At 35.1% G+C, this 20,080-nt stretch overlaps 1 protein-coding gene across 1 annotated transcript in view; it reads right to left on the reverse strand.

The window, feature by feature from the left end:
* CLASP2 (cytoplasmic linker associated protein 2) overlaps positions 1-20,080 on the reverse strand; it is a 323,103-nt gene that overhangs the window by 55,812 nt on the left and 247,211 nt on the right. Inside the window, exons 24-29 of the mRNA XM_042782017.1 lie at positions 18,592-18,699; positions 13,197-13,259; positions 12,144-12,250; positions 10,477-10,500; positions 8,657-8,901; positions 3,403-3,466 (exon numbers count right to left, since the gene is read on the reverse strand). Coding sequence (XP_042637951.1) covers positions 3,403-3,466; positions 8,657-8,901; positions 10,477-10,500; positions 12,144-12,250; positions 13,197-13,259; positions 18,592-18,699 — 611 coding nt within the window. The remainder of the gene's footprint in view (positions 1-3,402; positions 3,467-8,656; positions 8,902-10,476; positions 10,501-12,143; positions 12,251-13,196; positions 13,260-18,591; positions 18,700-20,080) is intronic.

Raw genomic sequence — 20,080 nt, forward strand, 5'->3', positions numbered from 1 at the left:
TCAGGGGTCCAAGATTATCTTCTGTGTCTGTGTTAATTGGTTTCCCTTTTCTTTGTTGAAGAGGGTCTGTGCAGTCCTTCTGCCTAGTCCGCCATCTTGCCGGAACTCAAGGCTGTAATCTTTACGGAAGCAGGCTGCCACATGTTTCTCCCACAGAGCAGCTGGTGGATTTGAATGTTGACCTCTTAAGTTCGCACCCAAGTACTTAACCACTGTGCCACACAGGCTCCATGAAGCTGTTAATGGATGGACTTAAATGATGATTTCAATATAAAAGGACATGAGGAAATTCACCCAACTACTGCTCAGAGTATGAAGTATCTCCCAAACACTAAGGCCCATTCTAGCAGGAAGGATTCAGGCACAGTTTCTGGCCTGTGAGCTTTCAGGACAGTTGAGGTTATAGATAAGCAATTCCAATCCAGAGTAGAGATCTAACTGAGGCTGGAGGAGGAAGTGCTATTTAAGCAAATGACCCAAGGGTGCTGGTTTTGAGAAGAAAAAGAAGTGTCCCTAGATGTCGTATTTCTAAGCATGTTAAAGCATTGAACATTTGGGGAAATGAACATAGTTCAGGCTGGGATGAGAGTGAGCAAAGAATGACAAGCAAAAATGATAGGTTTTATTGGACATTTTCCTAAGGGTAACTGGCAGTTGCTAAAGGGTTTTAAACAAGTAGATAGGATTTATCTTTAGGAAAAAAAAAAGTGAATAAAGAATAAACTCACAACAAAGCTGGAAAACAAAAAAGGATACCAATAAGCAAGTTAGAATTTATGAGAAATTCCTGGAGGAAGAAGCAGATGAGACCATATTAATAAGAAAGGATATATTATGATGTACACCACAGCTTAAAGGTGACAGAATCCTCCTTCCATTTTAATAGAATGGATAGTAAAAAAATTTAAGTTCACCTGTGGTTGAGCTTGTTGGTTTGGAGGTAGGAAATGGAATTCCTGTTTCATGGCTTCTATTTTCTTGATGAGATTAGAGGCAAAGATTTTTGCTTAGGGTATGAGACTGGGGGTGGTGAACAGGGATAGAGTTTTGAGGAAAGAATATCTGACCACCTCCATGGACGCTAGAGACAACTGAGAAGGGGAAGACTACCAGACAGCACTGAGCACTTAGCCAAAATCACAGACCAGAAGAGAGGAGTGGTAGGAATCTGCAGAGCTGTGTGAGTGTGAGTTCACTCAGCACAGGGCCCCTTTTCCAAGAATATAGGTTCCAAATATCTTATTTGTTTCTATCTTTAGAATCAATGATCATACAGAACAAGGATTGGCCTGTGAGCCAAGAAAGGATTTTATATCTGTGACTGGTGCAATAAAAAAATAAAAATTAGAAAAAAGAGATTATTTTGTGACATGTGAAAATTCAAATTTCGGTATTAATAAATAACATTTTATTGGGATACAGCCACGCTTAAATGTTTATGGATGCTTCCATGATGCTGAGTTGAGTAACCAGTTGTAACAAAGACCACTGAGGCTTACAAAGCTGGAAATAATTACTCTCTGGCCCTGTATAGAAAAAGCTGCCAACCCCTCATAGACAACAAAATTGTATATGGAAAGAAAGGTAAAGAAGGCATCAAAAAAGTTAGCTGCCAGGTCCTAAAGATTAACTGTTGGCACATTAAAAGGGAGAAACACTTGCTATTTCCATTATATCAAAATATAACGCAAAAACTCAAACTCAAATCTGCCATTTCTGACTCAACACAGTCATACATGTCTAGTTTATTCTTAATGGATTACATTATTAGCAGAGACTGATGGATAATCACCAACAAAATCAAATTAAGAAATTATCTTCCCATTACATTTCTCTCAGACTGATTAGAAAGAAGAAGAAAGAGAAGAAAAACCAAAATAACCCACCAAACAAAAAACCAATGGGTCAATAAAAATTGTACATTGCTATAAAACTCTAAGGGGAAAGCACCAAAAGTCACCTTTCTGATTTAATTCTAGGCACAACCGTAGCAGGTTCTCTGTATTTCTTGAGGTAAGCCAAAAAATTGTGCTGAGTTCAGTTCTTTTATAAATATCAAATTAAGCTTTTCTATTTGAGCCCCAACAGACTTTTAAAACATTTCTGTTTATTACTACTTACATCCTGACACCCAACTCAACTGCATTGTTATTCTAACGAAAAATAAAAAACTATGACTTTAAGAAATAACACAACCTCACTCTTATACCTTCCAGGACAGAAGATTTTTATCACTTATTGAAAATGTTTTAAAACGTATTTTTGAAAGTTACAAATGCTATCAATTAAAGAGTTGATCAAAACTGTCTCTTGTTTTGGCTTACATTAACATCTAAAAAGTATCAAAAGTTAATTTGCTTAGAATTTACAATACTTTTGGACTAAAGCAACTCCTAGAGCTGTACTTAGTGGTAGCAATATCACTATACAATGGCACAGCTATAAAATGGCACATGTTCAGTTTGAAAACTAGAAACTTTAATTAAGTATGTCCTTTACTGGATTTAAATCTTTAGCTGGATTTTAGTTTAAAGTAGGCTTTTAATATGTTTAAATAGCGTTGTTAAGTAACAGAAAACACCAAAAGTAGGAAAAAAAAAAAAAATGAAGAAACAATGTGAGCAACAGTAAGACAATTAAAAAAAAAAAAAGTAAAGTAAAATTTGTTAGTATTTTCCCATAGTCTCCCTTCAACATCTCCCTCTCATTTAGGTTAGAAATTCTCTTGTAGACACTTGATACCCTAAAGGAAGAGACTAATAAAGTTTCACCACTGTCAAACACATTGCTGGAAACAGAATAAAGGAACACATTTTTATATAGTACTAAATATCAACATAAACCAAAATTTTAGAATACACATGCACATTACGCATTAAATATTTAATCAAATATATTTTAATTGACATAAAAAATGGAACAAAGTTCTGAAAGTCTTTATGGATTATTTCTAATATGCAAAATGCTTCTTTATTTATATTGCTATTAACCTATGGCTATAGTCATACATAGTGTATGCTTTGGTACTTTGCTTTCTACTTACCCCAACTGGTGCCTTTACAAATAGTACAAAACTCTTAGTAGTACAAAACTATATCCACCCCTGAGTTACAATGCAGTATAATTTCTTGCATGTCTCTCAAGAGTGGTGCTTGTTACTACTATATCCTTCAGCTTCCAATCTGGGACAATTTTAACTTTGGAAAAGCTTGAATGGTTACAGAGAACAATTTCTAAATTATATGCCCTATCAAACAATTTCTATCATGTGTGAAAATATCACTACCAATATGGGGTAATAATAAAAACATGGCTTAGAGTTGTTTCCTACCCTTCTGCTTTTTTGGGCTACGTAAAAGTGATGTAGTGTAGACATAAATAATCTGAAATACCAAAACATACCTTGCCATGAGGATCAGCAAACATCCTTGTGAAAATTTCACACAGTCTTTTCAGTTCAACTCGACTGTTAAAATAATAAAGTGACTAATTAGTATCTTGTGGTAGGAAGAAGTCATTTATGGGTAACACTATATGTAATGAGGATTTATAGAAAAATAAAAACAAAAAAGAGGAAAGTATCAGCCTTCAAAATTGAGAAGTTCTTGGCATTTACTAGTCAGGGTTAAATGCAAAGTGAATTAAATGCAATGACATTTAATAACATTCTGTTATTATGTTAAAGTTGAAGGTTATATAAAAAGAAATATAATCACATTTCAATAATGTAGCACAGCAGGAACCTCACAAGTGACATTCCCAGAATATGAATCTCATCATTTGTAAATACCAGAATGCTTTCTTAAATTTTGCCACTTAGTGCTAAAATCTTTCTGAAATATTATGCCTATCACCTCTGCCATTTAAAATGTATACTGAACTTAGTATTTATCCTAATCCTGATGAGGATGGGAACAATACTCGACAATTTATTCAATAGTTCATTGAGTATGATACATACACATAAAAACACACTAGGTGTTACACTAATAAACACTTACAGCTCAAATATTTCTTGAAATAAATAAATAGCTAGTACATCAAACTCTGACTTTATAGTATTAAGTCAGGAAGGAGCCCTCCATATTTCACCAGACTAAAACCTAGGAAACATATGAAACAATTAAAAAAAAAAAAAACAAAAAACAAACTTGAGGAATGTTCAGTTTTAAGGATCTTGATAAAGGTGTGCTTCCATTCATTTTAATAAATTTCTGCACACATGTATGTTTTAAAATCCAATAAAAAGCCAAATCATAAACAAACCCTTAACTTGGAATACACATGTTGTCGTGTGCCATCAAGTTGATTCCAACTCATGGTAACAATATATGATAGAGCAGAATTTCCCTACTGTATGTCCTACACTGTGATTTTCATGGATCATATCTCAGCAGGTCCTTTATCCCACAGGGAGGCTGGTGGGTTCAAACCTTCAACTGTTTGGTTAGCAGTTGAATGCTCAACCATTGAGCTGCCAGAACTCCTCGAATATATACAGGTAACTCTGTATTGTGTAGCCCCTTTGAAATAGTACTGATACATCCAACAGTTATATATGTATCATTTCATAAAGAACAACACAAAATTTACCATCCTTAATACCCAATACTTATAGTCACTTAATGTTCTGGAACACAATGATTTAGAAGGCAAGTTTTTGTTGCCAATGGCTTAAACTTAAGCTTTTTTTTTTTTTTTTTTTGCATGGACCATTGAGTTTTATTATTCCACCAAACCAAGATTTGAACAAGAAAAAATGAAATAAACACTCAACCTAATATAAATTACTTAAGTACAGGTATAATTTGTTTTACTAAGCTTCGCAGCTATTTCATTTTTTGCAAATTAAAGTTTGTGGCAACCTTGCATCAAGCAAGTCTATTGGGACCATTTTTCCAATAGCATACGCTCTCTCTGACTCTCTGTGTCACATTTTGGTAATTTTCATATTTTAAACTTTTTAATAATGATATTGCACAGTTAAAAGACTATAAAACCAAAAACTAAACCCAGTGTCATTGAGTTGATTTCAACTCATAGTGACCTCCATTGGGTTTCCAACGTGGTAAATCTTTACAGAAGTAGACTGCCCCATCTTACTTCCACAGAGCGACTGGTGGGTTTGAACTGCCAACTTTTGGGTTAGCAATCAAATGCCTTATTTGTTACAATAAGTCACAAAATAATTAAATGACTTATTTGTTACAAAACCTTTTTTTTTTTCTTTTCAAATTTTCATTGTGATTTGGATGAAAGCTTAAAGAGCAAACTCATTTTCTTTACAGCGGTTCATACACATTTTGTTTCATGACATTGACTGCAGTTCCCCACAGTTTAACAACTCTCTTCCCACTTCCACCCTGTAGGACCTCTTCCCTGTGTCCTTCTTTCCTATGGATTCCTGCCCCTTGAGCTATCGCCTTGTGCAAATACTGGCTTTTTGTTCTCCCATGATTGATTGTTGTAAGGAATGTATAATGTATCTACCTGATGTAAATGTTCACCCTATATGCCTATTGTTTGGCTGGAAGCCATGGGAGTGAGCTTAATTCCAGGCCCGAAGAATAACTAGGAGCCATAGTCTCAGGGCTCTATCAGACTAGTAAACCTGGTCTTTTTAATGATTCTGAGTTTTGTTCCACACTGTTCTCCCACTCTATCCAGGATCTCTTAAACTGATCCCTTTCCAAGTCATTGACAGTAGCAGCCAGGCATCATCTAGTTCTGGTCCCATGGTCACATAGGCTGAGGTTTGCATGGGCAAAAACCTTTTTTGAATAATATAAATGACAACTACACACATGGATTTCACTGATATAATACACAGATATCAAATTGACTACATCTGTGGAAAGAGATGATGGAGAAACTCAATATCATCAGTACAAGGACAGGGACCAAAGGTGGAACACAGCATGAATTGCTCCTTTGCAAGCTCAAGGTGAAGGTGAAGAAATTAAAACAAATGCAAGAGCCAAAATATGACCTTGTGTATATCCCACCTGAATTTAGAGACCATCTCAAGACTAGATTTGATTCACTGAACACTAATGACTAAAAGTAGATCAGTTATGCGATGACATCAAGGACATCACACATGGAAAAAGCAAAAGGACATTAAAAAGACAGGAAAGAAAGAAAAGACCAAAATGGATATTAGAAGAGACTCTGAAACTTGCTCTTTAATGTACAACAGCTAAAGCAAATGGAAGAAAAGATGACGTAAAAGAGCTGAAAAGAGGATTTCAAAGGGTGGCTCCAGAAGACAAAGTAAAGTGTTATAATGGACACGTGTAAAGACCTGGAGTTAGGAAACCAAAAGGGAAGAATATGCTTAGCATTTCTCAAACTAAAAGAACTGAAAAAGAGAGAAGCCTCAAGTTACAACACTGAAGGATTCTATGGAAAAAAATCTGAATGAGGCAGGATGCATCAAAACATGGAAGGCATACATGGAGTCATTGTATCAAAAAGAACTGGTCGACAATCAGCCATTTCAGGAGGAGGCAGATGACCAAAAGCTGATGGTATTGAAGAAAGAAGTCTAAGCTGCACTGAAGGCACTGGGAAAAAACAAGATGCCCGGAACTGACCGAAGACCAAATGAAATGTTTCAACAAACAGAAGTAACACTGTTGGAGATCACTCCACTATGCCACAAATGTAAGGGAGCTACCTGGCCAACCAATTGGAAGATATCCATATTTGTGCCCATTCCAAAAAAAGGTGATCCAAGAAAATGCAGAAAATGTTGAACAGTATAATTAATATGACATGCAAGTAAAATTTTGCTGAACACAGTACAAAAACAGTTGCAGCAGTATATCAACAAGGAATTGCCAGAAATTTAAGCTGGATTCAGAGGACATGGAACAAGTGATATGACTGCTGATGTCAGATGGATCCTGGCTTTCAAGCAGGGAATACCAGAACAATTTTACCTGTATTTTAATGACTATGCAAAGGCATATGACTGTGTGGATCCCAGCAAATTATGGAAAACACTGTGAAGAACAGGAATTCCAGAACACTTAATTGTGCTCATGCAGAACCTGTACACAAACAAAGAGGCAGTTGTTTGAAAAAAACATGAGGATACTGCATGATTTAAAATCGGGAAAGGTGTGTGTCAGGGTTGCATCCTTTCATTATACTTATTCAATCTGTATGTTGAACAAATAATCTGAGAAGCTGGACTGTATGAAGAACAACATGGCATCAGACTGGAGGAAGATTCATTAACAACCTTGGATATACAGATGACACAACATTGCTTGCTGAAAGTGAAGAAGACTTGAAGTATTTATTGATGAAGATCAAAGACTACAGGCTTCTGTATGGATTACCTCAAAGTAAAGAAAACAAAAATCCTCACAATTGGACTATCATAATATAGGGAAAAAACTGAAGTTATCCAGAATTTCATTTTGGTTGGATCCATAACTAATACCAAAGGAAGCAGCAATCAAGAAATCAAATGATGTATTGCATTGGGCCAACCCACTGCAAAAGACCTCTTTAAAACGTTAAAAAGCAAAGATGTTGCTTTGAAGACCAAGGTGCACTTAACCCAAGCCATGGTATTTTCAATCACCTCATATTCATCTGGACAATGATAAGGACGGCTGAAGAAAAATTGATGCATCTTAGCTAGAGTGTTGGCAAAGAATATTGAATAGACCACAGACTGCCACAAGAATGAACACTTCTGTCTTGGAAGAAGTACAGCCAGAATACTCCTTAGAAGTGAAGATGGTGAGACTTTGCTTTATGTACTTCTGATGTATTATCAAGAGGGATGAATCCCTGGAGGATCACATTGGTAAAGTAGTGGGTTAGTGAAGAAGATGGACTCACACAGTGGTTGCAATAATGGGTGCAAGGACAGTAATGATTTTGAGGATGGCCCAGGATGAGCAATGTTTTGTTCTGATGTACATGGCGTTGCTATGAGTTGGAACTAACTCAACTGCAGTTAACAATGATAACAATGCTTATATTCAAATCTCTAAGAATAGGTCTATATGTAATTAGGTTTTATAGACTCTGAAAGTACGTCCTTACAGGAATGGAGCACAGAGGTTTTAAACATTATACAGATAAGTACAATGGAGAATACAGGAGAAGAAAGCAAGCAAAAGCCATCAGGAAAGGCAACTAAAACAAAAGAACATCAAACAGCTTCTTTCCTTGGGGGAAATTCACTCTATTTTATCTTGGACATACTACATGAACACTGAGAATATAGCTTCATTTCCAAAAGAGCACATACACTTCATTCTTCTCAGTGAAAAACTTACCAGGAATGAATTTTAGTAAAGTGGTCAGTTTTCCATCAGTGCATTTTATTACTTACTCTACTTTTTAAAGATAGTAACTTTTAAAAAGGAACTAGTATTTATGAATAAAAAGTTTCTTTTAAAAATATTTCTTTAAATAGAACAAGTGAATTAATAAGAAAGTTAGTGAACTATAGTGTAGACATTATAAAGGACCAAGGCTTGGGAAAAACACTTTGATACCACTTTCTGAATTTACGACAAGTCAGGGTAGTCTTGTCTTCTACCACTATCTCTAAATTTTTATGGAAATGAAATGAAGTCAAAGGGTACAACCATGGGAGCAACAATCATTTTAAGATAACATATCTCACCTTAGTGTTCTCTGATTTTTCAGTAAGTTCTGCAGACCCAGAAGGCCTTCTTTCCTTTCTGACCAGTTAGAACTAGCACATCGATTGAGGACCTCTGCCACATCTTCTGTTTGCCTCATGTATGTTGGAATACTACCATTTCGAGAACTATAGGAGCGTTCTGAACAAGCACTAGACGCATCACTGTTGGCATCATCATCTGAATGCATCCCATATGATTCGTATCTTCTTCGAGCAGGTTTTTTCTGTTACACATAAAGAATCTCATTAGTGGTAGCTAAAATAATATTTTGATAGCAATCTATACTGACCACGAAAGGATTGAGTTTTGCTTTAAAAATCAGCACAAAGTATGCTGCTAACCACTGTAATAATAAAATGTCAATATTTAGCTTTTCTTCAGAAAATCTGTTTTAAAAGTTAGTAGATGATAAAATATCCTTTAAATATGCAAAGTGGTATAAGCTGAACAACACTGTATGAAAGTTCAGATATGTGGAGTGGGAAGTGCTCAAAAATGTGGGTCTTTTCCTTTTCTTCTTTCACCTTTTTCTTAAGGAGAACAAAGAAACGCTGTTGCTGTGTGCCACCCAGTTGATTTCAACTCATAGCGACCCTACAGGACAGAGTAGAACTGGCCTATATAGTTTCCAAGGCTGTAAATCTTTATGAAAGCAGACTGCCTCATCTCTCTCCCGTGGAACAACTGGCGGATTCAAACCACTGACCTTTCAGTTAGCAGTCACGAGTTTTAACCACTGTGCCATTAGAGCACCTTCAGGAAGAACTACTAGGATGTACATCAACAGAAATTGTACTAGAAGTTAAGTTGATAAGAATAAAATATTACCTTTTTAAAAAGGATGAGTTCAATGGATTGTAAAATTCACATTTTCCCTTACATGAGGTTCTATCATATCCCTCCTCTCAACCTTCTCTTTCCTCTTTTCTCCTTTTACCTCCTCAACCATTTCTCTTGCCACGTTTCCTTGCCTTGTACCCAAAATACAGACAAAGAATGATACAAGAACCTGTTCTGCTTACTACCATTTTTAGGATGCAAGCTCTTTGAGGGCCCTTCCATGCTTTTCTTAATGTATATGTATTGTCTACTTCAATAAATATGAGAAAGCATATTCAGATTCCATTTCTTATAACTAAGGCTAGTCATTTAATACACAAAACTGCCAACTTTATCTTGCACCTTAACAGTGAAATGAGAAAGGATAAATAGCTTATTTAAGATTTCCTTGGACAAGTTAGAAATAAATCTTTATGTAACCTGAAACCTTAATTCAGGTCAGTGAGTGGGGAAGGCATTTCTACAGAGTATATTAACATAATAATTGAAAACAGTTCTAAGTAGCTATATTCTCCAAAATCTAAAATAAGAAAGAAATGTGATTTGAACTTAATATATAATAATTCTATAATGATGTTTCTACTACTAAAGGCCCCAGATTGATTTAGGGTCTGCAAATTGAATTTTCTTTACAAAATTAGGTGCCCAAATTTAGAATGGTAATGTTGTGACACTTCTTGTACTAGAATCCAGGATCAGTTTTGTTATAAACTTCAATGTTAATGACTTCACCTCTTCTGTATGAAGTAGTCAGCCATAAGGACCAGCACCCCACACGACAATCTATTAAAGCAGTAATTCCTTACTGATACTCATATGTACAGAAAAAACAGACATAGCTCTAAGAATTATTACTTCCACTTTAATTTTTACAGAAGACTATCACTGTTAAACTGATGAAGCAAAAGAAATAAAGGTTATGGAAACATAAGATGTCAGAAAATATTAATGTCTATACCTTAGTCCGTATGTCTCCTAAGAGCTGAGAGCAGTAAATTTTTAAAGAGAAAAATTGAAAATAATGAAGAACATTTTGCTACACAGCATAGTGAAGTAGGCATTATTAGCCCATGATGAGAAACATTAATTTTTTTAACATATGGATGCAAAAGAACTGCTTATTAGCAAGATGTATCTTTAATCTTGCCAATATCCTTTAGTCCAAAGAGAAATGTCTAATCAACAAAATATTCCTATAACCACTTTTCCCAAAGTAATACAAGTTTTCCTCTCTGATTTCATTTGTCATTTTCAATGTTAATTCTATGATTTTCCCCAGACCAAATTAGGCTTACAAGGATATCTTTTCCTAAATATTGGTAGCCGTAACTGGAGAATTTATGGTATGCAAGTAAGAGTTGACAGAATAAAGCTACTGAGATTTAGATTTCAGCCTTTGTGGTTTAAATTTTCTCCATATAACTTACATATAATATTTTAGTATATAACCAATAGTTCAAGAATAGCCCATCCAATTCATAAAACTATGTAAGCAGAATTTAACTGAGAAATCATCCAATTAAAACAAAACAAAACAAATGTTATTTGAGACATATATTGATGAAGAACAGTAAATTTGAAGCACCTGACAAATTTAAATCATCCAAGATGTGATCAATATATCCCTTGCTCAAGAGAATAAAGTCCCTACTTGTATTCATTTATATATTAAAAACACATCAAATGGCTTATGTAAAAAGGAAAATTCAGCAGACATATAGTACCAGAGCAGAACTAGCATGTGATTAAATTTAATACATTATAGCTAAGACCCATGAATTCTTTCAAAAGTCAGTTTTCAAATTTATGAGGCAAAAGTTTTATTCACACTGGCTAAGGAGTGATCAACAGTTTTAATGGGAATATTTTTTTTTAATTTCAAAGTAAAGACAAAACCTTTTATAAGTTCTGGTTAAGAAACTGAGTAAATGCTTCTGAAACATAGGTCTAAGATTATAATTTGAAAAAAAAAAAATGTCATACTGAACTGATTTGAGAAATTGGCAGAAGTGAACTGTAAACATTATTTCAAATGACACTACTTTCAGAATTTAACAGAGAAAAACTACAGTGATCTGTGCATAGCACTCTTCAGACAAACTACCATGTAACTAACCGTAGATTATTTTTAAGCCTCACTGCTTAACATGTTGGGCATCAAGGACCAGGAAGATATTTTAGTTGTAATTTGTTTGATGCTATTCTTTCTCTCAGACAATGCATATTCAGAGTAAATAAAATCTTCTCCCAAACAAATACAATCCCTAAACATTCAAGGTAAAGCTAGCTCTGAAATTACATACTTGTAAGTGTGCATACTGATACATTAAGTGCCCTCACCTTCAGTGTACCACAGTGCATAAAATAGTATTACCATACATTTCTGGCACCCTCATCAATTATTATTAGCCATGGCTTAAAATTTTGACCAATTAATAAAGATCAAGAATTAATTATTCTGTTCTTTTTATGTTGCAAAAGTCTACCAAGAGTCCACATTTTATCTTCCTAGATTTAATCCACAAGAATTCTTGTATTTTCTTCCCCACACTGGTTAACTGACTTACTCAGACATTAGTTTCATAATTGGAACATTTAAAATGATAAAGAAACAGAGAAAAGTACCAAGGCATCTGCTACTGCCTCTTCCACGTCAGAGCCTGTGTTCAGGACTCGCATGGCACTCACAGAGGACGAGAGTCGGCTTGATTGGCTGATCCCATACCCTGGACCTATTTCATCAGGAAAAAGGAAAAGATCTGTGAGAGTCATAAATGTTACAGAGTCAGGATGGAAAACTTTAAGACCCGTAAGGGGGGGAAAAAAAACCAACGGGACAAAGCATTTTAAAAGCAATACTGTATACTTTGGGCACATTTAATTTTTGGCAAAATAAAACAGTAAGCACAATTAAAATTACTGACAATGTGTGGAAAATAAATTTAAAGAATACAGCTATATTTATGACCAGAAAGACAGAAGAAAGCATGGCTGACAGACTAAGGGCTTGCAAGTCTAGAGCCCTGTAATTCATCCAGTTTTATCCGTCAGGCAAATCTCATCTATATACATAAACCACACAGTAACCCAGGACAAAGATTAATCCTCAAATGGATAATGATTAGGGAGCTCAATGAAGTCATACCAGGAAATGACAATGAAAATATGCTCCAGTTATTATCTTTTCTCCTAAAAGTTATGTTGATTTAAAGTTCTGTAAGAAAGACATACCATTTGGTATTTGTTAAGTACCTATGTGCCCGGCATTCTGAGGTACATGAAGATAAAGCAGAGATGGATTCTACCCCCCACTGCTTTCTATTTCACAATTTACAATTAAAACACTTCATCCACCATTTTGGTTTTTTTTTTTTTTTAAAAACACAAGTACAAAGATGATGTACATAACTAAGAACACAAAACATTTCTATATTTTAAAACAACAGAATTTAGGTTACACAAAAGAATAATGTACATCTGCCAGTGAGAAAAATATTCAAATAAAGTTGCTGTAGGGGAAAAAAAAAATAACTTGGGTAGGGGATGACAAATGATTTATTCTCCAAAAATTAAACTCAAATTAAAAAATAAAATACAAATAATATTCCATGTAAACGGAAAAGGACAAAAATCTGAGATGAATGTACAGATGACAGTGAAAATGTACTCATCCTTCACCTGAGGCCCCATACACATCGGGGGCGTAGAGGGCACCAGTAGATCTGGAATGGTGTCTGGAGGCTGGAATAACAGGACCATACAAACCTTATCTATTACCACAGAAACAAGAAATAGTGGCAGCAGTACAGTCAAGAAGGGGAATTACTTAACACTGGTATTATTATTAATAGTTAAGGACCAGAATACTGCTAAACAGGGTGACTGAACATTAGCACTGAAACATCATCCTTGACAAACAAATACATCTTAGACCGATGTGAACAGACATAGGCCTTCAAAAAACAAAGAAGCTAGTATTCAAATGGAAAGATATGCCAAAAGTATAAGCATGAAACAACAAACAAACATTGTAGTTTAAAAAAAAAAAAAAAAAAACCACTATGGTAACCAGCAACTAATAATAATCTCTTTAATCCTGATACTGAATGAGGCATGGAGAAACTAAAGCCTAGAAAGGTTAATTAATTTGATCAAAGTCATACCACTAGTAACTGCTACAGATCAGTATCTGTACTCTTTCAAGGTCTTTGCACTTAAACAGCACATATACTACCTTCACGTTGTTCAACAGATAATACATCTCATTTATGTAAACACAAACATTTTCCATAATAGGCATGAAAAGTAAGTTGTACATTTAGTAGATTAAATATCAAAAGACATTTAAATATATTTTAAAAAGATATAAATATTTTATTTCTTTAAAATTATTTCTTTCAAAGAAACCCTCAAAATATGTGATGTGTCTCCCATATATATTGCTCCAGGACCTAAATTTAATATATATTGCATTTTAGATTTAAAATTCTGATGTGCATAAAAACATAAAGTCAATTTTTCTCTTAATATAGAAACAAATGAGCCAGAAAAATGTATCTTACTCTTTAATGACTCAGATTATTTTATTTTAAAAGTTACTCTTCCTCAAATATTTAAATTACAATGGTTAATTTTTTTTTTATAATAGCAGTCACTACTTTGTCATAGGACAAATCTTAATGAGCAGGAAAATGATCAAAAGATTGAGAGAAATAAGGATTAAAGAGAGTACCACACCAAATGTATAATGTGTCCCTCAAGGGTAACTGGTGTCTTTAGGAAAATACACTACAGTTCTAATTTTACTTAAGAGAAATATCTGTGGGAAAGAATCAAACAAATGTGGAACTATGTAGTGGATAAAAATCTCTGAAAAACTTTAAGGTATCAAAAGTTATCTGTGGCTGAAGATAACAGGTAAGAGGTGCCATTCATGTGCTTTTAATAAAGTAAACCATTTTTGAATCTTGGGCCCAGAAATAAATGGAAATTAAAAGTGTAAGTTCAGAGAAGTTTAGCTTTGCTCAGTTTTGATTAATTTTGGATGCTTTGGGGTTCTCACTCTGGCCTAATGCCACTGTTATTACTACGACCACATGGATGACAAGCTATGGGATTCATCTGCTGAAAGGCACTATTGATTGGCAACAAAAGGATGCACCAAATATACAAGACAGCAGAATGTAGGCAAATGTAACAGAAAATGAGAGAGAGGGCAACTTAATCTCAGGGAATGTTACTCTTTAAATCTGTGAAACAAATAGGGCTAATCTATTACCTTTGTTACACAGAGTAAATAAAAGAACTATCAAAATCAATTCTTCTAAAATTATGTGATTAAAAGACTTAATCATCTTTAGGCCAAACGGAAGTTACATTTGAATCAGGAAAACTGCTTCCTCTCATGTAAATTGTCAAAAAGAGGCTTTGTGAAAAATCTAGAAAATTAATGGCTAGATGACATATTTCTTAAGAAATAAGCATATTAACATCTACTTGCTATTAGTATTTGTTTATATTTCTCTCTGATTTCTGACTATTGTAGAACCTTAAAGGTAAAAAATAAAACAAAACAAAAAAAAGCTTATTTTAGTTTCTTCTTCATATCTCACATTTTCCAGTAGTGCTATAATATCCACCTTATACAAATGTAGATTATACCATTACAAAACTCTGAGATCCATGACACTCAAATATAAAACTATGGTTGGGTAAAGTGATCTGTGTTTTAGGAGGAGCAGATACAGGAGCAATAGCAATAGCAGTAGCAGTAGTGGTGGTAGTGACAGCCATGGCGCTGATCATGATAATGGAGTGCCAGACACTGCTCTGAAAATTTTTTCAAGTATTCTCTCATTTATGGAGTCTTCAAAACGATTTTTTTTTTTTTTTTCCAAAACGATTTTAAGAAATAGGTGCTGATATTATCTTCATTCTACAGCTAGGTAAACCCAGGCACTGAAAGGTTACAGAGTCAGGGCATAAACTGAAAAATATCTCTGGCCAAAGTACCTTTCATACATGGCCTTACTGATGCACACAGGTCTTTTTACGTTGGCATCTTTCCACTGAGGAGGAAGAAAAGATGGAAAAGAGGGACAAAAACACAAACAGTAAGGGTTGAGGATAGCTCTATGTCCCCAGATTAATGGGGTTTTATGAGTCAGTACAGGACAGCCACATATATATTTGAGCAAAATGGACCAGAGAACAAGAAGTTGTTCTTAGATGCCATCAACTTGGCTGATTCATTGTGACTCCATGTACAACAGAATGAAACACTGCCCCATCCTGTGTTATCCTCAAAATCCTTGCTATGCTTGAGCCCATCCATTTCGTTGATGATCTTCTCCTTTCTGCTGACCCTCTATTTTACCAAGCATGATTTCCCTCTCCAGTGACTGGTCCCTTATCACAACATGACCAAAGGAGGTGAGACAAAGTCTGGCCATTCTTGTTTCTTAGAAACATTCCGGCTTTACTTTTCCAAGACACATTTGTTCGTTCTTCTGGCAGTCCAAGGTATTTCCAGTACTCTTCTCCAACACCACAGTTCAAAGGCATCAACTCTTCTTTGGTCTTCCTTATTCACTGTCCAGCTTTTACACGCATATGAAACAAACAAACAAACAAAAAACCCAAACTCACTGCCATCAAGTCAGATCTGACTCATAGCAATCCTCCTTGGGTTTCCGAGGCAGTATCTCTATGGAAGTAGACTGCTCAATCTTCCTTCTGAGAAGTGGCTGGTGGGCTTGCACTGCCAGCCTCCTGGTTAGCAGTCAAATGCCTTACGTACTATGCCACCAGAGCTCCTACACGCATACAAGTGACTGAAAATACCATGGCTTGTGTTAGGCACACCTTAGTCTTCAACGTGATATTTTTGCTCTTTAAAACTCTAAAGAGGTATTTTGCAGCAGATTTGCCCAGTGCAATACAACCTCTGATTTATTGACTATTGAGTCTGCTTAGTATGGGGGGGCGCGGTTTGATTGTGGATCCAAGTAAAATGAAATCCCTGACTACTTCAATCTTTCCTCCATTTATCAGGATGTTGCTTACTGGTCCAGCTGTGAGGACTTTTATTTTCTTTATGTTGAGGTGTAACCAAACTGACAACTGCAGTCTTTGATCTTCATCAGTAAGTGCTTCAAGTCTTTTTTACTTTCAGCAAACAAGGTTGTGTCATCTGCGTATCTCAGGTTGTTAATGAGTTTTCCTCCAATTCTGATGGTGCATTCTTCTTCACATACTCCAGTTTCTTGGATTATGTGCTCAGCATACAGAGTAAATAAATATTGTGAAAGGCTACCTGATGCACACCCTTCCTGATTTTAAACCATGCAGTATCCTGTTTTTCTGTTTGAATGACAGCTTGTTGGTCTATGTACAGGTTCCTCATGAGCATAATTAAAGGCTCTGGAATTCCCATCTTTGCAATGCTACCTGTAATTTGTTATGATCCACACAGTCAAATGCCTTTGCATAGTCAATAAAACACAAGTAAACATTTTTCTGGTATTCTTTCCTTTCAGCCAAGATTCGTATGACATCAGCAATGATATCCCTTGTTAGATATCTTCTTTTGAATCCAGCTTGAATTTCTGGAAGTTTCCTACTGGTGTACTGCTGCTACTGGTTTTGAATTTTCCTTGCAAAATTTTACTTGCATGTGTAGTAATGATATTGTTCAATAACTTCCATACTCTGTTGGATCACCATTCTTTGGAGTGCACACAAATATCTATCTCTTTTAGTCAGCTGGCCAGGTAGCTGTCTTTCAAATTTCTTGCCATGAACAAGTCAGTACTACCAGTGCTTAATTAACAAGAAATTAACTACTAGAAATTCTACATTAACATGCTTATCTGGGGAAATAAGAATTCCAGCAATTCCTCCTCCTTTTCAGACTTCCCAAGGAAATTTTTAATTTTGATCCATGGCAATTACGGGTATTTGAGAGAGGAATTCATTACATCAAAGACAACAAGTAGAACTACATACCACTAAACAGTCCCAAAATCCACAGAGCAACTAAGTACTACAGTAAACTACATTTTGTAGAATTAAATGAAAATTTTGGAATGGCTAGAGATTACGGATATAAAGTATTAGTTAAAATGCTTAAAGATTAAGCAGAAATTCTAAGATCTCAAGGTAGAAATTCTTCCTCTCAGTTTTCCTAAAAGTATTAAAGATTTTTAAAAAAATCAATTAATATTTTTATAATTAAAGTAAATATAACATTATAGTCAAGTTTACAAAACAATCTCTAGTATCAGGGACATACAAGTTTTATAGCAGTGATGTGACATGAGTTAATATATGGGAAACGACTGTTAAACAATAAACTACTATAAAAATGTTAATCCCTACCCTTAATAAACCAAAAAAAACAAAAACCCTTAATAAGTAGTTCATATATTGTTTTCTAGCACTCTTGCTAAAAATCTAAGTTAATTACTCTAAGTAATAACGTTAGTAATTCTGTTGAAAAGAACAAAAGTCTTTATCAAATTAAATCATCCATATTCCTTGAGATTAAATCTTAAAATAATATCTTAAATTGTATAGCTTTATATGCTAGGAAAAACGTTAAATTCAATATTCTATAGTTTAAATCTGGGAGCTCTGGTAGCACAGTGGCTAAGGCACTTGACTGCTAACCAGAAGGCTGGCGGTTCAAACCCACCAGCCACTCCTCGGAAGGAAGGTTGGGCAATCCTACTTCCGTAGTGATACTGCCTCGGAAACCCAAGGAGGGGTCGCTATGAGTCGGGTCCGACTCGATGGCACATAACAACAACAACAACAACATAGTTTAAATCTGTGTGACATTTACTTGATTATGATGATTAACTTTCTAATTTAAGTCAAGTAAATATCAAAGCAATTTCCCAAACATGTAATTTCCTGCTTTCATAAAACATAAAATAAAAAACCCAGAAAAGAGATAGGGGCAAAGACACAGTCAATGAGAAGAGGGAAATCCAGAGTATGTTGAGATGATCAGACGCTGATAACACAGAGGGAGAGCAATGCCACCACTCACACCTGCCCAAGTACTCACCAAGGGGCTGAAAAGAGCGAACAGGACTTGTGTCTCTGCTGCTCTCTCGACTAGCTTCCCGGCTGCACCCCTGACTCACACTTGGTCGAGGAATACGGCTGCTTCGGGCTGGCATGAAGCAACAGCAGTGGAGATAAGAAGAAAACAAGGCATAGGATGAATTTTTTTTTATATGTGGGGTTTATTTTTCTTCTTAAAAACTAGTCAATAACTTATATTTTTCTAAAGTTGAAAATAAATTACTCTTGATGAGGCATTACAACAATACAGTTAAATTTCTTGAATGTGGTCCACTAGTTTCTATGAGAGGAGAGGGATAAAGGAATATTTTATTAGAAGAAAATATTTTAAAATTGAAGATTTAAAATACTGAACCACAAAGTAAAATTCAATTTTTTTTCAATGTTAATTATACATTATCTATCATATTTTTGGGAGCTCTGGTAGCATAGTGCCTAAGGCACTTGACTGCTAACCAGAAGGCTGGCGGTTCAGACCCAACAGTCACTCCTCGGAAAGAAGGTTGGGCAATCCTACTTCTGTAGTGATACTGCCTCGGAAACCCAAGGAGGGGTCGCTATGAGTCGGGACCGACTAGACGGAAAATAACAACAACAACAACATCATATTTTTGGTATCATAAGTCCAGATGTTTGTTTATTTTTAGATTTTTTTCTAAATCTTTAATATGGAAAAACATCTTCCCATATAAAATATTATTCCAAAGTACAAAATCTATTTTTAAGCTTTCAGTTCAAGATAAAGATAGAGAGGAGAAATGAGCTCATACTTTTTAACTTCCATCCCTCTCCTGACTCTCCTCACAAATAAAACATACAAACACAAGTAGAGAAAAAAGTAAGTCGCAGAAAATTTATGGGCAAAGATTGACTAAAAATGGAGTAGAGACTTGAAAATGAACAGAAGCAGATTCAGCCTCGATAAAAATTTTAGAGGCTCTGGGCTCAGATATAACAAATATCAAGGGAGCATAAGTGAAAAATGCTAATGACAAAAGGACATTAATTCAACATCTGTAGGCCTAAAAGAAGTCTGTGCCACCCACTAAATAAAGACATTCTCTAACAAGGCCTCAAATAGCTCAACTCCTACACATAATCTTAGGATTTATTTGAGAATGTGTATGAGCAAAACAAGGGAGTAAATCAAGAAAAAAAGAGGATCTAGGAAAGAGAGAGGGAAGGAGGGAAGAAGGAAGACAGACTGATACTAGATCCATGGGGGCAATGTTGATCAATCGACCTCTGGATCAATCAATTACGAAGGCTGTATTACTTCCAAGCTTTTCAGTTAAGAGGCAATAAATCCCCTTTTATTATTTAAGCTGGCTTCAAATGCAACTGAAATTAAAAGTATCCTAACCAATACACAGAGGAAAAAAAAGTTTATTAGTATTTGAACAGGATTGATCTGTAATATAAATGAGCAGTTAACATAATACATATATGTGTGTGTGTATATATATATA

The sequence above is a fragment of the Orycteropus afer genome, unplaced genomic scaffold, assembly GCF_000298275.1.
Source record: "Orycteropus afer afer isolate SDZICR_OR568_19922 unplaced genomic scaffold, OryAfe1.0 scaffold00218, whole genome shotgun sequence".
NCBI classification, from domain to species: Eukaryota; Metazoa; Chordata; class Mammalia; order Tubulidentata; family Orycteropodidae; genus Orycteropus; species Orycteropus afer.